Source organism: Oryctolagus cuniculus, chromosome 19, assembly GCF_964237555.1.
Source record: "Oryctolagus cuniculus chromosome 19, mOryCun1.1, whole genome shotgun sequence".
NCBI classification, from domain to species: Eukaryota; Metazoa; Chordata; class Mammalia; order Lagomorpha; family Leporidae; genus Oryctolagus; species Oryctolagus cuniculus.
Genome location: NC_091450.1, coordinates 34,078,555 through 34,093,867, shown reverse-complemented (window position 1 = coordinate 34,093,867; position 15,313 = coordinate 34,078,555). Strand labels below are relative to the sequence as shown.

The 15,313-nt window shown below is 69.3% G+C and overlaps 1 protein-coding gene across 6 annotated transcripts; it reads left to right on the top strand.

The window, feature by feature from the left end:
• The first annotated feature begins 883 nt into the window (after window positions 1-883).
• On the top strand, window positions 884-11,775 carry PIGQ (phosphatidylinositol glycan anchor biosynthesis class Q). 6 transcript variants are annotated; one of them, XM_051842171.2, is made up of 11 exons: window positions 884-984; window positions 4,277-4,966; window positions 6,181-6,312; window positions 6,395-6,515; window positions 7,317-7,443; window positions 7,739-7,892; window positions 8,067-8,178; window positions 8,613-8,693; window positions 9,246-9,360; window positions 10,513-10,574; window positions 10,956-11,775. In XM_051842171.2, the coding sequence occupies exons 2-11, from the start codon at window positions 4,287-4,289 to the stop codon at window positions 11,106-11,108; spliced, it is 1,737 nt and encodes a 578-aa protein (XP_051698131.1). In that variant the 5' UTR covers window positions 884-984; window positions 4,277-4,286; the 3' UTR covers window positions 11,109-11,775. The 6 variants fall into 6 exon arrangements, with proteins under 6 accessions (XP_051698131.1, XP_051698129.1, XP_069920295.1 ...); XM_051842169.2 differs by lacking the exon at window positions 884-984 and adding an exon at window positions 1,450-1,599; XM_070064194.1 differs by lacking the exon at window positions 884-984 and adding an exon at window positions 1,625-1,979.
• The last annotated feature ends 3,538 nt before the right edge of the window (window positions 11,776-15,313 follow it).

Below are 15,313 nucleotides of genomic sequence, written 5' to 3'. Positions count from 1 at the left end.
GCCCCCCCAGTGAAGACAGGGGTTCCATGGGCACACAGTTTGAGAAATGGTCCTTGTCTGTCACCTCTCAATGCATGAACTCAGTGGGTCCCTAATGACCTGACCTTCCGGGGTCACGCCCCCCAGACTCACGTCCCAGAGCTGGTGGGGGGCCAGGGGAGCAGCTGGGCTTCGGGACTGGTGGGCTCTCAGGACCTGAGGCTGGGCCCCTTTCTCTCTCCGCCCGGCACACAGGGGGCAGCGGAGGCTGCCGCTCTGCACCAGGGCCCCCCCAGCCGCCCTCCAGAGCGCTCACCTCGCCCCGGCCTGGAGCCCCCATCCCCGCTGGCGCCCGCAGAGGCCCCTCCCCCCAGGGCCCCTGACCGCTGGGGCTGGACCTGGAGGGTCACTCCCTCTGCCTGCTGCACGCGGCCATCCACCTCCACACACCCAGCACACAGCAGGACCCAGGCCACGGGGCGACAGCGGGCAGCTTCCCCTCACCCAGGCGTGGCTTCCCCTTGGGCCCCGCCTCCAGCAGCATCTGGGGCGCCCCCGCTGGGCAGGCCTGGGGACCCAGTGGGGGTCTCACCGTGAGCCAGGAGCCTGGCCCTGCTTCCCGGGGCTGGGCCTGGGCAGTGGGCCTCACGGGAGCACCCCGGCCCTGGCGCCACCGCGGGCAGATGCTCAGTTTGCTGCTGCCTTCCAACCCTGAGCACCTGCCGGGCGGCCCCACCTTCCTCTCCCTGAGGGGCCCCATCTCAGCTGCTGAGGCAGCCCTGCCCCCACCCCAGCCTGCAGGTCTTCACCACCCCAGGATGCGGCCAGCACCCAGGCAGGCGGGATCTGGCGCCTGGGCGCCCCAGCCCCTAATCAGAGACAGGCAGGCCGGCAGGGTGCGGCTGGGCTGGGCGGCTTGGGGCAGGGTGTGGCCACTCCGTGTCCCCCGGCCTCAGAGGCACCCAGGGTCCTGAGCCCCCAGCAGCACTGCTGTGCCCAGCCCAGGTGAGGCATTGGCAGGGGGTGGGGCAGCCCTGGCGGTGCCCTGGGGGGCTCCTGGCTGTGTCTCCGGCTCTTTCCCTTCTCCCCCCGCCCCGGTCTGCAGGGGACTTCAAGACCCCTGGCCATTGGGTCCAGCCAGCTCTGAGCTCCTGGGGCAGGGGTGCTGGGAAGAGCTGGTCGGGGTTGGGTGGGTGCTTCCTCCGAGGACACAGTCCTGACGCTTAAAAAAGAGCGGGAAGGCCACGCCCCGCCCTTCCCCAGCCAAGGGGGTTCGGCCCGGGAGGGGGCTGCAGGCCTGGGAGCGTGGGCGCGTGCGGGCGTCGGGGCTCACTCCGCCTTGCCGCGTGCTTCCAGACGCCGCTCCCCGGCTCCTCCCGGCCCCTGCTGGGCGGGTGGCGACGGTGCGGGCTCGGGGTCCCCGGACCGGGGGGCCGGGGCTCGGCCGCCGGGCGTGCTGGGCCCGTGCGCGCGCGGAACGCTCGGGCGGGGCCCGCGGGCGGCCCGGGCGCCTTTGGGGGCCGGACCGTCGCGCGGCAACGCGCGGAGCCGGCGGAAACGCGGCCGTGGTCGTCGCCCGGGCCGCGCGCCGCAGCCCCTCCGCGGCCCAGGCAGCAGCGGGTGAGCGCCGGGGGCGGGCCGGCGTCGCGCGGGAGGGGCGCGGGCTCCGCTCGCAGCCTCTGCGCGCTCGGCCGTGGGGCCGGGGCGCCGCGCCCGCCCGCCCGCAGGGTGCGGGCCCGGGCCGCTGGCCGCGCGGTGACCGCTGCCCCGGCCTCGCGCGCGCCCCCGAGCCGGAGGCGGCGGCGCTGGGACAGGCGCGGGACGAGCGGCGTGGGGAGGAAGGGCTCCGCAGGGTCCAGCCGGGCTCCCGCGCGCGCTGGGGCGGGGGCGCAGGAGCCGCGGCCCGACGGGGGTTCCCGCCCGCCCCGGCGTCCACTGCGTTCTCCTTGACCTCGCTCCGGCCCCGCAGCCTGGCGGCGGCTCCCGCGCCGCGGCCCGAGGTGGGATTTGCGCGCCGCAGGTGGGGACCCCGGCCCCTGCCCGCCGCGCTCCGAGCCGCGCGCTGTGTTCTGGAGGTAACGTTGCGGATGGAGCCCGCAGGCCCTGGTGTCCGCGGGCGCTGACCCTCGGCGCGCCTGCGTGCTGCTGCAGGCAGGACGTGGTCGTTTGGCCGGGCCGCTGTGTCCTGAGAGGCGACACTGCGAGGCGCGCGCCCTGCTTGGGGGCCCTGTGGCCGTGGCCGCCTCCCTGCCCCTACACTGTCACAACGCCCCGTCCATCACCCCTGGAGGCGGGCTTTGCAGAGGGTCAGGAGGGGAGATTGGCAGGTGGTGCTGGCCCTAGGGATCTGGCCAGGGGCCAGTGCTGAGCTCTGCCCTGCCGGCCTCCCCCGGCTGCCTGCCCTCCCTGGTCACGGGGAGGGCACTCCCACGGTCCTGCAGGTGGACCCAGAGGGGTCTTTCCGCTTGGAACCCACAGCCGCAGGAGCCGGTTCCCGAGCTGGCTGTGAGAGGCCGGGACCTTTGAGTGCCGGGGCTGGGAGAGCAGCTGCACCAGTCGCCTCTCGGGCTGTGGGCGTTTGTGTCGGCGTCCCAGAGGGCCAGGCTGTGCCCCTCCCGCAGGCGTGGTGCTGTGGTCAGTGCAGCCCCTGCCAGCCAGCCCAGCAGCTCCGCTCAGCAAGGGGCACCTGCCGGGCTCGCTCCGGGGGGGGGGAGGCTCTGCTCAGACCCACGGGGCTAGGACGGCTGGCGCCCGCCCAGCTCCTCCATGACTCGAGGCCCGTGAGGCCCCACCCAAGTTTAGGTATCTGCACCCATGGAGCAGTGACCCTGGAGGGCAGATGCTGCCCTGGGGTGACTGTCAGGCCCCCGAGCCCAGAAGGACTTTGCCTGGGGCAGCGGGGCCAGGATGGCGGGTGAGGGCGGAGCGGAGGCCTCTGAGCCGGGCCTGGGCCTGGGCGCTTTGCCAGGCGCCTCTGGCTTCTCCGAGCCCAGCAGTGCCGCTTTTACGCCTGCCTGCCTCCTTCGTCTTCTCTCTGCAGGGTTGGCTGCTGATCTGAAAGGAGTGACAGGTTTCCATCCATTGGTGCACTCCCCAAGTGGCTCAGCCAGCAGGGCTGGGCCAGGCCGAGGCCAGGAAGCTGGAGCTCCCTCCGGGGGTCTCCCATGGGTGGCAAGGGCCCAGTTAGTGGGACCATCTCCTGCTTGCCCCGGGCACTTTGGCAGGGAGCTGGACTGGAAGTGGAGCAGCCAGCACTTGAACCAGCGCCCACATGGTACGCGGGCACTGCAGGCGGCGGCGTAACCGGCTGCGCCAGAACGCCAGCCCCTCCTTTGACACTTCCCTCTTGTTTTAAATTTATTTTTATTTGAAAGGCAGAGTCACCGTGAGGGAGAAGCAGAACGTGATCCGTCCACTGGTTCACTCCCTCAAAGGCCGCAGCAGCTGGGCTTGGCCAGCCAGGAGCCAGGGGCGCCCTCTGGGCGGTCCGTCCTGCGCTGCTGTCCCGGGCTCGTTAGCAGGGAGCCGGCTGGGGAGTGGCGCGCTGGGACTCGGGTGCGGCGTCGCCCGCGGTGCCACAGCAGCAGCCCCTCGGTGGCTCGGTAGGGAGGTCGGGATTTGTTGAGGCTTCAGCGTGCACTCTGGGCGTGAAATAACCTCTCTGATCAGGAACGCAGCACCAGTGTCCTGGCGTTAACTGGGCCCAGTCATTTTTTTGTTAGGTTAGATACTAAGTATTTATTTTTCACTATCAAAATACCTGCCCAGAGAATAGCACCTTCCCTTCAGAAGTGGGTAGTAAGTGTTACATGTTTGTAAGATGGCCCTGGGGTGTTAAAAACAAGCCAACAGAAGCAACGGACAGCCACGGACGGCTGCCGTTAACCGCAGAGCGCCTGGCCCCTTGCAGCTCCGCCGGCCGAGTGAGAAGCAGGCGGCTGCTGCCTTGAGTGACAGCCATCGGCGCGCTCGGTGGGCCCTTCCTCGTGCCCGCCGCGCGGTGTGGGTGCTTCCGCCCGCGCCTGGAGCACAGCTCTGCATCCGGCCGGGCAGCAGGCTGGGCTGTTGTGTTTACCTGCAGGGTTCTGGTTGCTTCTGATGCTTTTCAGTGACGCAGCGTGCCCACACCTGTAACCGTGGGCGTGGGGCTCCCAGGCCAGTGGGGAAGAACCTGTCCCTTGGGAGATGGAGAGCCAAGGGGCCCCTGCCAGCCTCGTGGACCCAAACCCACCCCCCGAGGGCCCTGAAGCCACGTGGGCGGCCGGCCCCTCAGCCCCGTGCCCTCCCTGTCTCGCAGGGTCCCCAGCATGGTGCTGAAGGCCTTCTTCCCCACGTGCTGCGTCTCGGCGGACAGCGGCCTGCTGGTGGGGCGCTGGGTCCCGGAGCAGAGCAGCGCGGTGGTCCTGGCTGTGGTGCACTTCCCCTTCATCCCCGTCCAGGTCAAGGAGCTCCTGGCGCAGGTGCAGCAGGTCAGCCGGGTCGGCGTGACCGTGCTGGGCACCTGGTGCCACCACCGGCAGGAACCCCAGGAGAGCCTGGGCCACTTCCTGGAGGGCCTGGGGGCCATCTTCTCCCACGAGCCCTGGCTGCAGCTGTGCCGGGAGCGGGACAGCAAGTCCTGGACCTGCAAGGCCACCCGCCGGCAGACGCCCACAGCCGCCGGCGAGGACCAGGTCCTGCTCATCTTCTACGACCAGCGCAAGGTGCTGCTGTCCCAGCTGCACCCGCCTGCCGCCCTGCCCGACCGCCAGGCTGGAGACGCCACACCCAGCGCCAGGGGCCTGGCCGTTGTGTTCGACACGGTGGCGCGCAGCGAGACGCTCTTCCGTAGCGACCGCTTTGACGAGGGCCCCGTGCGGCTGAGCCACTGGCAGTCCGAGGGCGTGGAGGCCAGCATCCTCGTGGAGCTGCTGACGCGGGCCTCGGGGCCCGTGTGCCTGCTGCTGTCCTGGCTGCTGTCCCTGCTGTCGGCCGTCGGCTCCTGCTGGTGAGCAGCCCTGGGGCCCTGCCGTTCTGCAGTCACTCGGTTCTGGGTGGGGCCCAGGAGGGAGAAGTGGGCTGGGGTTCTGCTCGCTCCCCTGCAGCCCTGCACCGCGCTCCCAGGAGAGCACGTCGCCACAGCCCTGTGCCTGGGGCTGCTCTGCCTGGGCCACGGGCCTGGCCGCGGGGTTTGTCGGAGGAGTGGGGCGGCACCAGGGTGTTCAGCTCGTGAGCAGGGGTCCTGGGGCCCACCCACACCGCCCCCATCCGGCCCGGGGATTCGGCCCGGTGTGTGTGGACACTGGCCTGGGGTTGGGGGCCCTGTTGGTGGGGATGAATTTGGTGGAGGAGCCCCAGGCCTGGTGCGGGGTGGGCGGGGTGGGCAGGGGGGCCCCCAGCTTGTCTCCCGCTTCTCGAAAGGCCCCAGGGAGGTTCAGAGCCGCTCGCGTGTGCCAGATGGGGATTAGCCCGCCAGGCGCTGGCGATGAGCACTGACATTCACTGCTGCTGAGCAGAGCCCCCCTGCCTCCAGGTGTCGTGCCCCCCCGCAGCCTCGGGGACACTGCCCCTCTGGGGGGGTCTCGGGTGGCCGGCTGCAGGTCTCGGCTGCGTCGGCACCGAGGGGAGCAGGTTTGTTTCTGGAACCGGTTGAAAGCTGTGGACCCCTCGTCCTCCCACGTGCCACCTAAGGTTGGCACAGGCCTGTCGGGAAGCCGGTCAGAGCGGAGCGTCCCCCAGCTCCCGCGCAGGCCTGTCGGGAAGCCGGTCAGAGCGGAGCGTCCCCCAGCTCCCGCGTGGGCCTGTCGGGAAGCCGGTCAGAGCTGTGTCCCCCAGCTCCCGCGCGGGCCTGTCGGGCAGCCGGTCAGAGCGGAGTGTCCCCCAGCTCCCGCGTGGGCCTGTCGGGCAGCCGGTCAGAGCGGAGTGTCCCCCAGCTCCTGCGCGGGCCTGTCGGGCAGCCGGTCAGAGCGGAGTGTCCCCCAGCTCCCGCGCGGGCCTGTCGGGAAGCCGGTCAGAGCGGCAGATGCTTGCTGGGCCATGGGTCGCTGTCGGGAGGCTGCGTTCTCTACCGGTTCTGGGAGGTCAAGTCCTGTGCTGGCCGAGAGGACGGGGGTGGGTGCTGGACACCGCTGCGCCCCTCGCTGGGCTCAGAGCCGCAGCCCTGGGGAGTGGGCGGAGAGCGGGTGTCGCTCAGTCCTCGCGGTCTGGCCGGCTCCTTCGCAGGGTGTTCAGGCTCTGGCCCCTGGCCTTGATCGGGAGCAAGCTGTCCACGTGTGAGCAGGTCCGGCACCGGCTGGAGCACCTCTCACTCATCTTCAGCCCCCAGAAGGCCCAGGACCCCACCCAGCTGATGAGGTGCGGGCCTGCCCTGGGTCTCCCCTCGGGGTGGGGCGTGCCGTGGCCCCGCCTCCTCGCCACCCCCCGCTGACCCCTGCAGGAAGGCCAACATGCTGCTCTCCGTGCTTCTGGACGTGGCCCTGGGCCTCGCGCTGCTGGGCTGGCTCCACGGCAAGAACCGGGTCGGGCAGCTGGCCGACGCCCTTGTGCCTGCGGCTGATGTGAGTGCGTCGGGCGCAGCCCTGTCCCCGGGGGTGGGACCGGTCCTCCCCACACACTCGGGGCTGGGGGGGCTGATGGCGCCGGTGCGCGCCCACACTCTGCCTCCCCTCCTGCAGATCTGCTCAGAGCCATCAATGTTTAATTAGGATCCGAGGGCCTCTTCCTGCTGCCGAGCTCTTGCCCCTTAAATACTACATGAGCTCTATTTATAGGGCCCTCTGTCCTCCCCGCTGGTCCTGATGCGGCAGGCCTTAGCACAGGGCTGAAAGCGGCCTGCAGTGTGGGCATGTGGGGTCCTGGGGGCCTTGCCTTGGTGAGGCTGCCCCCGGGCCAGGGTGCCGCCCGGCGCTGGCTCTCCTCCACGTGGGCAGCCGCCAGCTTCCGTTCCTGCCCCTGGGCTCCCTGTGACAAACCCGAGGTCGTCCACGCGGGGTGGTGGGGCTTTGCCGGCCGCAGGCTGTCCTGCAGGGCTCGAGGTCAGCCAAGGTCTGTGCAGCCGAGGCTGTGTCCACGCGTCTGAGGCCAGGGCCTCCTGTGTGTCCAGTGGACCAGGTCAGACTGGGGGCCTGAGGGAGGCCTCCAGACCAACCGCAGAAGCTGCCCAGGAAGAGGGCTCTGGGGCCAGATGAGCCGGGGAAGCCCCGCTCGTCCATTCTTGGAGAAGCCGTCCAGACCCCTGAAGGGAGGAGGCCTGGTCTGCTTGCCTCGGAGGTGGCCGGCCGGCGGTGTGGGAGCCCAGCTGCGCTGGCCCCGGGAGACGCACACTGAACCTGGCCCCCCGCGTCCTCTGTGTCTTGCAGCACGTGGCCGAAGAGCTGCAGCATCTGCTGCAGTGGCTGATGGGCGCACCTGCTGGGCTCAAGATGAACCGGGCCCTGGACCAGGTGCTGGGCCGCTTCTTCCTGTACCACATCCACCTGTGGATCAGTGAGTCCCTAGCGGGTGGGGCAGGGTGGACGCCGTGGGCACCATGGCCCAGGGACTCTAGGAACCCCAGGGGAGAGGGCAGTGGGGTCCCAGCGGAGCCCCCTGCCCCCTCTGCTGCCCTCCTGGAGTCCCGTGGGTGGAGCCGTGGTGCCGGGCCAGGCCTGGGGCCTTGGGTCCCGTGCTAGTCTGTACTTGCAGCTCCCGGGAGCCTCTGGTGCCCATCCCCAGAGAGGACGTGGGGGGCACCCTAGGACGCTCCTGGCACCGCCCTCAGCACCCGCCCGCGTCCCGCCAGGCTATGTCCACCTCACGTCCCCGTTCATCGAGCGCATCCTGTGGCACGTGGGCTTCTCTGCCTGCCTGGGCCTGACGGTGGCCATGTCCGTCCTGTCGGACATCATCGCCCTGCTCACCTTCCACATCTACTGCTTCTATGTCTACGGGGCCAGGTGCGCGGTCCTCCGGGCAGGCGGGCGGGTGGGCGGGGAGGGTGCCGCAGCCCTGGCGGCACCACGCCCTGCTCACCTTCCACATCTACTGCTTCTACGTCTGTGGGGCCAGGTGCACAGTCCTCCGGGCGGGTGGGGAGGGTGCCGCGGCCCTGACGGCACCACGCCCTGCAGGCTGTACTGCCTCAAGATCTGCGGCCTGTCCTCGCTCTGGCGTCTGTTCCGCGGCAAGAAGTGGAACGTCCTGCGGCAGCGGGTGGATTCCTGCTCCTACGACCTGGACCAGGTGGGGGCAGTGCAGCCACGTGGGCACTCGGGGGGTGTGGCCTGGACCAGGTGGGGGCAGTGCGGCCATGTGGGCACTCAGGGGGTGTGGCCTGGACCAGGTGGGGGCAGTGCGGCCATGTGGGCACTCGGGGGGTGTGGCCTGGACCAGGTGGGGGCAGTGCGGCCACGTGGGCACTCGGGGGGAGGCCTACTCCTGTCTTACAGCTGGCTTGAGCCCAGAGGGAGGTGTGGGTAGACGCCGCTCTGGCTCCCGGGTTCACTCCTACCGATAGCCCTGTGTCTTCCTGGCCCCGTGCTGGGTCTGCAGGCAGAGGGAGGCCCCCTCCCAGGCTGTCCTGAGTTGGGGGAGCCGAGGTATCCCAGCTGCAGGTGCGGGATTGGGGCCGGAGGCAGGGAGCCTCTGACCCCCATGCGGCCGCCCTCTCCCCACAGCTGTTCATCGGAACTTTGCTCTTCACCATCCTGGTCTTCCTGCTGCCCACCACGGCCCTGTACTACCTGGTGTTCACCCTGGTGAGCAGAGCAGTCTGGGATGACCCAAGGTCCGTGCAGTGGTCACTCCCAGCTCTGCCTCAGAGGCAGGCTGTGCAGCTCCCCAGGCCACGTTGGTGTGGCTGTGCCGGGCCCTGGAGCGGACAGGGGTCCCCCCTGCGGGAGAACACCACCCCAAGTCCGGGACACTCAGCTGGGCGCAGGGAGGACCCGTGGCCGGCAGGGTCAGAGGGGAGGCCTCCCGACAGTGCTGGATGCCAGGCGTGGGTGGCCCCTGGCGGACCAGGCCCTCTAGGCAGCTGTCTGCTCTGTGAGTGGGACCAGGGGATGCACGGTGGGAGGGCCGGCCTCTCTGCTCCCAGCTGCCCCAGGGCAAAGCTGAGTGTCCACCTCCTGGCTACTTGGGCTCAGGTCATGGCCCGGGCGGGTGCTCTGGGCCCTCTTCGCTGCGGTCCCTGCTCTTCCAGGGCCCTTGAGGCCCCGCTCCCTTCGCTGCATGTCCTGCGTGTGCGGCCCGGCTCTGGCCACAGCCCCAGCTGCGAGGCCCTGAGGGTGCCTGTCCCTGCGCTGCAGCTCCGGCTCCTGGTGGTCGCCGTGCAGGGCCTGATCCATCTGCTCGTGGACGTCATCAACTCGCTGCCCCTGTACTCGCTGGGCCTGCGGCTGTGCCGGCCCTACAGGCTGGCAGGTCAGTGCTGTGTTCTGGACACAACCTGGGAGCGGGCAGGCGAGGGATTCGGAGCCTCCTGGTCCCAGTGTCCGCTGACCAGCTGCCTCCAGGGAGGAGGTAGGCGAGGCCCAGCCGGTGCCCGTCCAGAGACGGGAGCCCGGAGGCCACAGAGCACTCTGCTCGCGCTGGCCATCTGCAGGGAGCGTGGCCATGCAGCAGGCTGTCCTGGGCAGTGCAGGGCTGGGGGCAGGCGCAGCTCCGTGGGGGGGGTGCTGTGCGCCTCCTGTGGGCAGGCTGTGGGGGGGGTCACTGCCCAGCAGGAGGCACCGGGCCTGTTGCCCTGCTGCCCTTCCGTCCTCACACCCACCTTAGGCCCACTCTCCCTCGGGTGTGTCGGCCCACCAGTGTCCAGAGGCCTTGAGCTGAGGCCTCCTCCCGCCATGCGGCCAACAGCTGCTGGGCACCTGCAGACCCCCCCGGGACGCCTCCCAGGGACCCAGCTGCGTGCTGCCCATCCTCTCTCGGCCTCCAGAGCCCAAGGACCGGGTGGGGGAGGCTCAGCCCATGGCGTCCAGGTACCCGAGCCGGCGGCTCACGGCGGAGCAGGGCACGCGGGCCCTCCCAAGAACGCCACAGAGGTCTCCACAGTGCTCTATCGGCTCAGCTCCTGCTCTCTTCCTAGAACCTTCTGCTGTGGGTTCCTCTGGCTAGGGGGCTGAACTGCAGGCAGGGCCCGGTGGGCCCCTGAGCTGACCAAGCACACAGACACACCGAGGAGCTAGCCCGTCCTCCATCCCCAGCAAGCACCCTGTCTGTGCAGGAGACAGCGTGGCCTGTGTCCCTGCCTGCTGGGCACTGGGCCTCTGTCAGCGCTGCTCTGTAGCGGGGCGGGGGGAGTGCCCATCTGCCGGCTCCCTCCCTGGGTGCCCACAGCAGCCCTCAGCCCCACCCAGGTCTCCCACGTGGGTGGACCAGGTACTCGAGCCATTGCTGCTGCCCCACGGGTGCACCTCAGCAGGAAGTGGAGTTGAGCCGAGCCAGGCCCGAGCCAGCCACTCCCTGAGTCTGGCCCGGGGCCCCGCGCCTGCCCTGCACAGAGCACGGCGGGACTGACGGCCGTGGGGGGCCCGGCCCGTGTGTGCCCCTGCCTGAGCACCTGTCCCCTTGCAGCTGGCGTCAAGTTCCGCGTCCTAGCGCACGAGGCTGGCAGGCCTCTCCGCCTCCTCATGCAGGTAAGGCTGGCCCGGCCAGGCCCCGCCCGCGCTGGGACAGCTGAGGTCTCAGTGTCAGCGGAGCCGTGGTCTGCGGGAGCTCCAGGCTGGCCCGCAGTCACCCAGTCACTCGTGGGCTCTTGTCCCGGGCCCCCGGGGGACTTGGCAGAGGTCTGGGCCTGGCCCTGCGGTCCTCCATCCCAGAGAGCCCCAGGTACCCGGGCCCCGTCGGGGCTGCTGTTCGTCAGGGGCGCCTGGGCGCTGAGTGTGTTGGGGTGGGGCAGCCCCGACCTGTGGCCCAGCCTTCCCCCGACGGCACTCAGCCTGCTCCCGGGACCGCCTGAAAGGCAGAGCCCAGGGTCCCTCCCGCGGAGGCCCGCTGACCCGCCCCTGTCTTTCCAGATGCAGCCCCTGCCCTACAGCCGCGTGGTGCGCGTCTACCGCCTCCCCAGCTGCGGCTGCCACCCCCAGCACTCGTGGGGCTCCCTGTGCCGCAAGCTGTTCTCCGGGGAGCTCATCTACCCCTGGAGGCAGAGGGCGGACAAGCAGGACTGAGAGGCGGCTGCGGGGTGCTCCGGGCTCCAGGGCGGGGACCCTGCTTCCTGCCCCGGCCCCGTCTGGAAGCGGTGCAGGCCCTGCCTGGGGCCCCTGCGCTGCCCAGCGGTCGTGGGCGCTGGGGGCGGCCCCCTGCCTCCTGCTCTAGCCCCATCCGCCTTGGGATTTGCCCTTGCTCTGAGGCCTGGCAGCCCCCGGCTCACATGGGTCGGCCACCCACGGCAGTTCCCGCCGGGTGTGCGGGCAGTGCTGCCCCAGCGGCCCCAGCCTAGCAGGTTGGGCTGGAGGGACCCTCCCATCTGCCTCAGTGGGACGTCCCTGCCATCTTGGGCAGGGCTGAGGCAGCTGCGGCCCCGTTCCAGCCCCTGGGAGCTGATGGCAGCATGGAGGTTGCTTTGTGGAGCAGCCATGACAGGCCCTGAGGTGTGGTCGGAGCTGCCTCTGGAAGCCAGCTGCCCACCCCCCCGGCTGCCCTGGCCCTGCCCAGTGCCTCTGTGGGAACAGGCACGACCTTCCTGGAGGAAGGCGGCGCCCACCTGGGCAGGTGCACCTGCAGCTGTGGGGGGTGGCTTGGCCCAGGTCCCTGGAGGGGTGCCCAGCCATGCCATGCAGGCGAGTGCGTGGGCAGCAGCAGGCCTGTGCTGACAATAAAACCTGTGTGTGTGCAGTGGTGGCTCGGCCTTTGCCCTCCCGCGTGGGCGATGGGTCCGTGAGCAGCTTGGGGCTCTGCTCTGGCCTGGCCCTGAGGTGACCGCTCAGCCTCAGGCAGGTCTGGGGGTGGGGTGCAGGCCCTGGGCCCTTGACGCCTGCGGGCGTGGCCTCACCCCAGCACTGGGGGGCCCCTGAGGCGGGCTGGGGACGGGAGCTCAGCCACTTCTGGATCGATGTGTGGTCAGGTACCGCCCGCACTGACTGACGCCTGGGCGCCAGGGGCTTCCTCTGCCGCCTGCTGCCCCGGCTAGGGAGAGGCTGTGTGCTGAGCCCCGCTGCCCACAGCCTGGGGGCGGGGCCTGCTCGCTGCTGGCTGCCTTCGGTGTGGGCTTCAGGGCAGCTCGGGCCCGAGGTGGGAGGCCACAGCTGCACGGGGCCTCCACCTCCCCGTGTGCCGCGTCAGCTCACCCCGGGGCTCCCGTGGTCAGAATAGTGCCCCTGTCCTGCGGCACTGCTCGCCGGGCCTGCACTGGACACGTGACGGCCGCGTCTGTCCCTCATCTCTGTCGGCCACCTGTTCGTGTCTGCCCGTGTTGCTGGCCCGTCTGAGCAGGATGTCAGCCGGCATCTCCTCGGCACCGACCTGGGCTGGGTCCTGAGCCGCCGCAGGGCCGCAGGGGCTCCGTGAGCTTCCGACACGGGCTGTGGGGCTGCGGACCTGTGCTCCCGTGACCCGGGCTGGTGGGCATCGTCCCGTCCTCTGCTGCTGTAACTAACACGAGGGACGGAGGCTTGCGTAGCTTGCGGCTGCGGGGCCCGGGGTGCGAGAGCAGGGTGCCCGCACCTGGTGGGGGCCTTGCTTCCTCAGTGTGGTGAGGCAGCCAGGGTGCTGGCTCAGGCCTCTCTCTCTCTGTCTCCTTTCTTACTTTTATTTTTTAAAAAGATTTATTTTGTGTATTTGAAAGAGTTGCAGAGAGAAATAGAGGCAGAGAGAGAGGTCTTCCATCCGCTGGTTCACTCCCCAGGTGGCAGGTGGCTGAAATGGCTGGAGCTGTGCCGATCTGAAGCCAGGAGCCAGGTGCTTCTTCTGGGACCCCCACGCGGGTGCGGGGGCCCAAGGACCTGGGCCATCCTCCACTGCTTTCCCAGGCCACAGCAGAGAGCTGAATCAGGAGAGGAGCAGCCGGGACTCGAACCGACGCCCAGATGGGATGCCAGTGCTGCAGGCCAGGGTGTTAACCCGCTGCGCCACAGTGCCAGCCCCCTCTTTTTCTAAAAGATGTATTTATTTATCTGAAGGGCAGAGTTGGAAGGAGGGAGAGACAGAGATCTCCATCTAGTGGTTCATTCCCCAAATGGCCGCCAGCACCAGGCCAGCGCCAGGTGCCTACAGCTCCATCTGGGGTCTCCCACATGGGTGCGAGGGCCACTGTTAAGCTCTGTCCAGGTGCGTTACGAGGGAGCTGGGTGGGGCCACCGCGTGCAGTGCCGTCGTCCTACATGGGCACCGGTTTCTGTCCCAGCTGCTCCACTTCCCGTGCAGCTCCCTGCTGATGAGCCTGGGAAAGCAGCAGAAGACGCACCCACGTAGGACCCAGAAGAAGCTCCTGGCTCCTGGTGGCCATTTGGAGAGAGAACCAGCAATGAAAGGCACCCATCCCTCTCTGTATCCGTGCCTTTAAAATAAGTATTTTTTTTAAAGAGCTGAATCAGCAGCTGAGCAGCCGGGGTCTCTAACCCCACTCGTGGGATGCACGTCACGGGCGGTGGCTTAACCTGCTGCCGCTCAACACCGGCCCCTCGTGGGGCTATGTCAGTGACCTCGTCCCATACTAACTACCGCCCAGAGTCCCCACCCCCACCCCAGACATCACCACCATGAGCCTGGGGATTAGGTTTCCTGGAGCCAGCACAGGGGGGCCCTCGCTTGCAGACGCTGGGTCTGGAGGGCTGTCTGCATTGCACGCTCAGAGCCAGCAGGTTGGTGAGCTACAGGGGAGACCACTGGCCCGGCAGCCAGGCGCGCAGGCTGGGGCGGCCCGGGCTTCTGAGTAGGGGTCTGTTTGCTTTGCCGCGGGCTGACATCTGCCAGCAGCAGGCGTGCAGGCGTGCACGCGGGTCCTGCCTCCCACAATGCCTGCCTTCCGCTCTGAGCCGAGGCCAGCATGGGGGCTGTGACCCGAGCTCCCTGAGGCCTGCCCTGGAGGTCTTACCCACGGGCAGTTCCCTGAAATCAGAGCACTGTCCCAACCCATAAAGCAAGGACGGCGCAGTGGGAGGAGCCGGGCCCTTCCTGGTCCTGGGAGGTGGAGACCAGGCAGCCTGAGAGGAGTGGGCACACGCCCACTGAGCTGGGGGAGCTGATGGGGTAAGGGAGGAGGAGCTGAGAGAGCGGCGGCCGGCTCCGAGGGTGGGCTGTCTTCCCCTCCCCACCAGCAGAGAGCTGACTGCCTGGCCTGTGCTGCTCTGTGGGTGTTGTGTGTTAGTGGCTGTGTCTGCTGCCACCCAGTGTCCAGGGCAGGATGCGGCCCAGGAGTCCTCTGGATCCACAGGCGCCTGCCGTGTGGCCCTGCACACAGGAGCCCCTCCCTGAACAGATGGGGGGGGTGTCTTTGCTCAAGGGACAGCGGCTGCTGCAGGGGGCGCGCTGGGGGAGTGGTCCTGGCTGGCCGCGGCCTCTCCTGCTGTTAGGGTCACTGCTCCTGGGGACACATCCGAACTCCACTTGGCACCTGGGCTCCGTCGCAGGCCGCGGTGTCCGGCTGTGTCCACTTTTGGCCACTGTGACCAGCCTGCCATGGGCATTCAGCTGTGTGCAGGATTCCTAGCTGGCGTCGTGTGGGACGAATCTTACGAGTGTTTATTTGAAAGGCAGTTACAGAGGGAGCTCTTCCATTCCCCAAACGGCCACAGGGCTTGAGCTGGGCCAGACAGGAGCCAGGGGCCTGGCACTCCCTCCAGGCCTCCCACGTGGGTGCGGGGGCCCAGGCTTTTGTGCCGTGTCCAGCAGGGAGCCCGTGGGGGACATGCGGCTTGGCTTGTGGGTTATTAATTACACATCATGCGTGAATATGACTTTTTAAAGATTTATTTGGAAGACAGAAGAGAGAGGTCCTCCATCCGCTGGCTCACTCCCCAGATGGCGGCGGTGGCCGGGGCTGGGCCAGGCGAGGCCAGGAGCCAGGGGCTTCTTCCGGGTCTCCTACGTGCGTGCAGGGGCCCCGGCCGCCCGCAGGGAGCTGGACGGGAAGTGGGGGCAGCGCGACGGGCCTGGCGGCGCCGGCCCAGGGCGGCCTTCCTGGGGGCCCTCGGTGAAGAGCCCCGCCGGCCCCCGCGGGGAGATCTCGGCTGGGCGCACGGACGTGGGCTCCCGGCACTGCCTCCCGCCGGGTCCTCGGTGGGCATCTCCGCGGCGCGGCGCCCAGGCCGACCGCGCGGATGTCGCGCCCCACGAGGCGTCGCTGAGGCTCCCCGAGACGACGCAGCCCCAGCGCCAGGCCGCCTCCCTGGGACCTCTGACGCCTCGGCTCGAGGGCCACCACTGTCCGACCTGG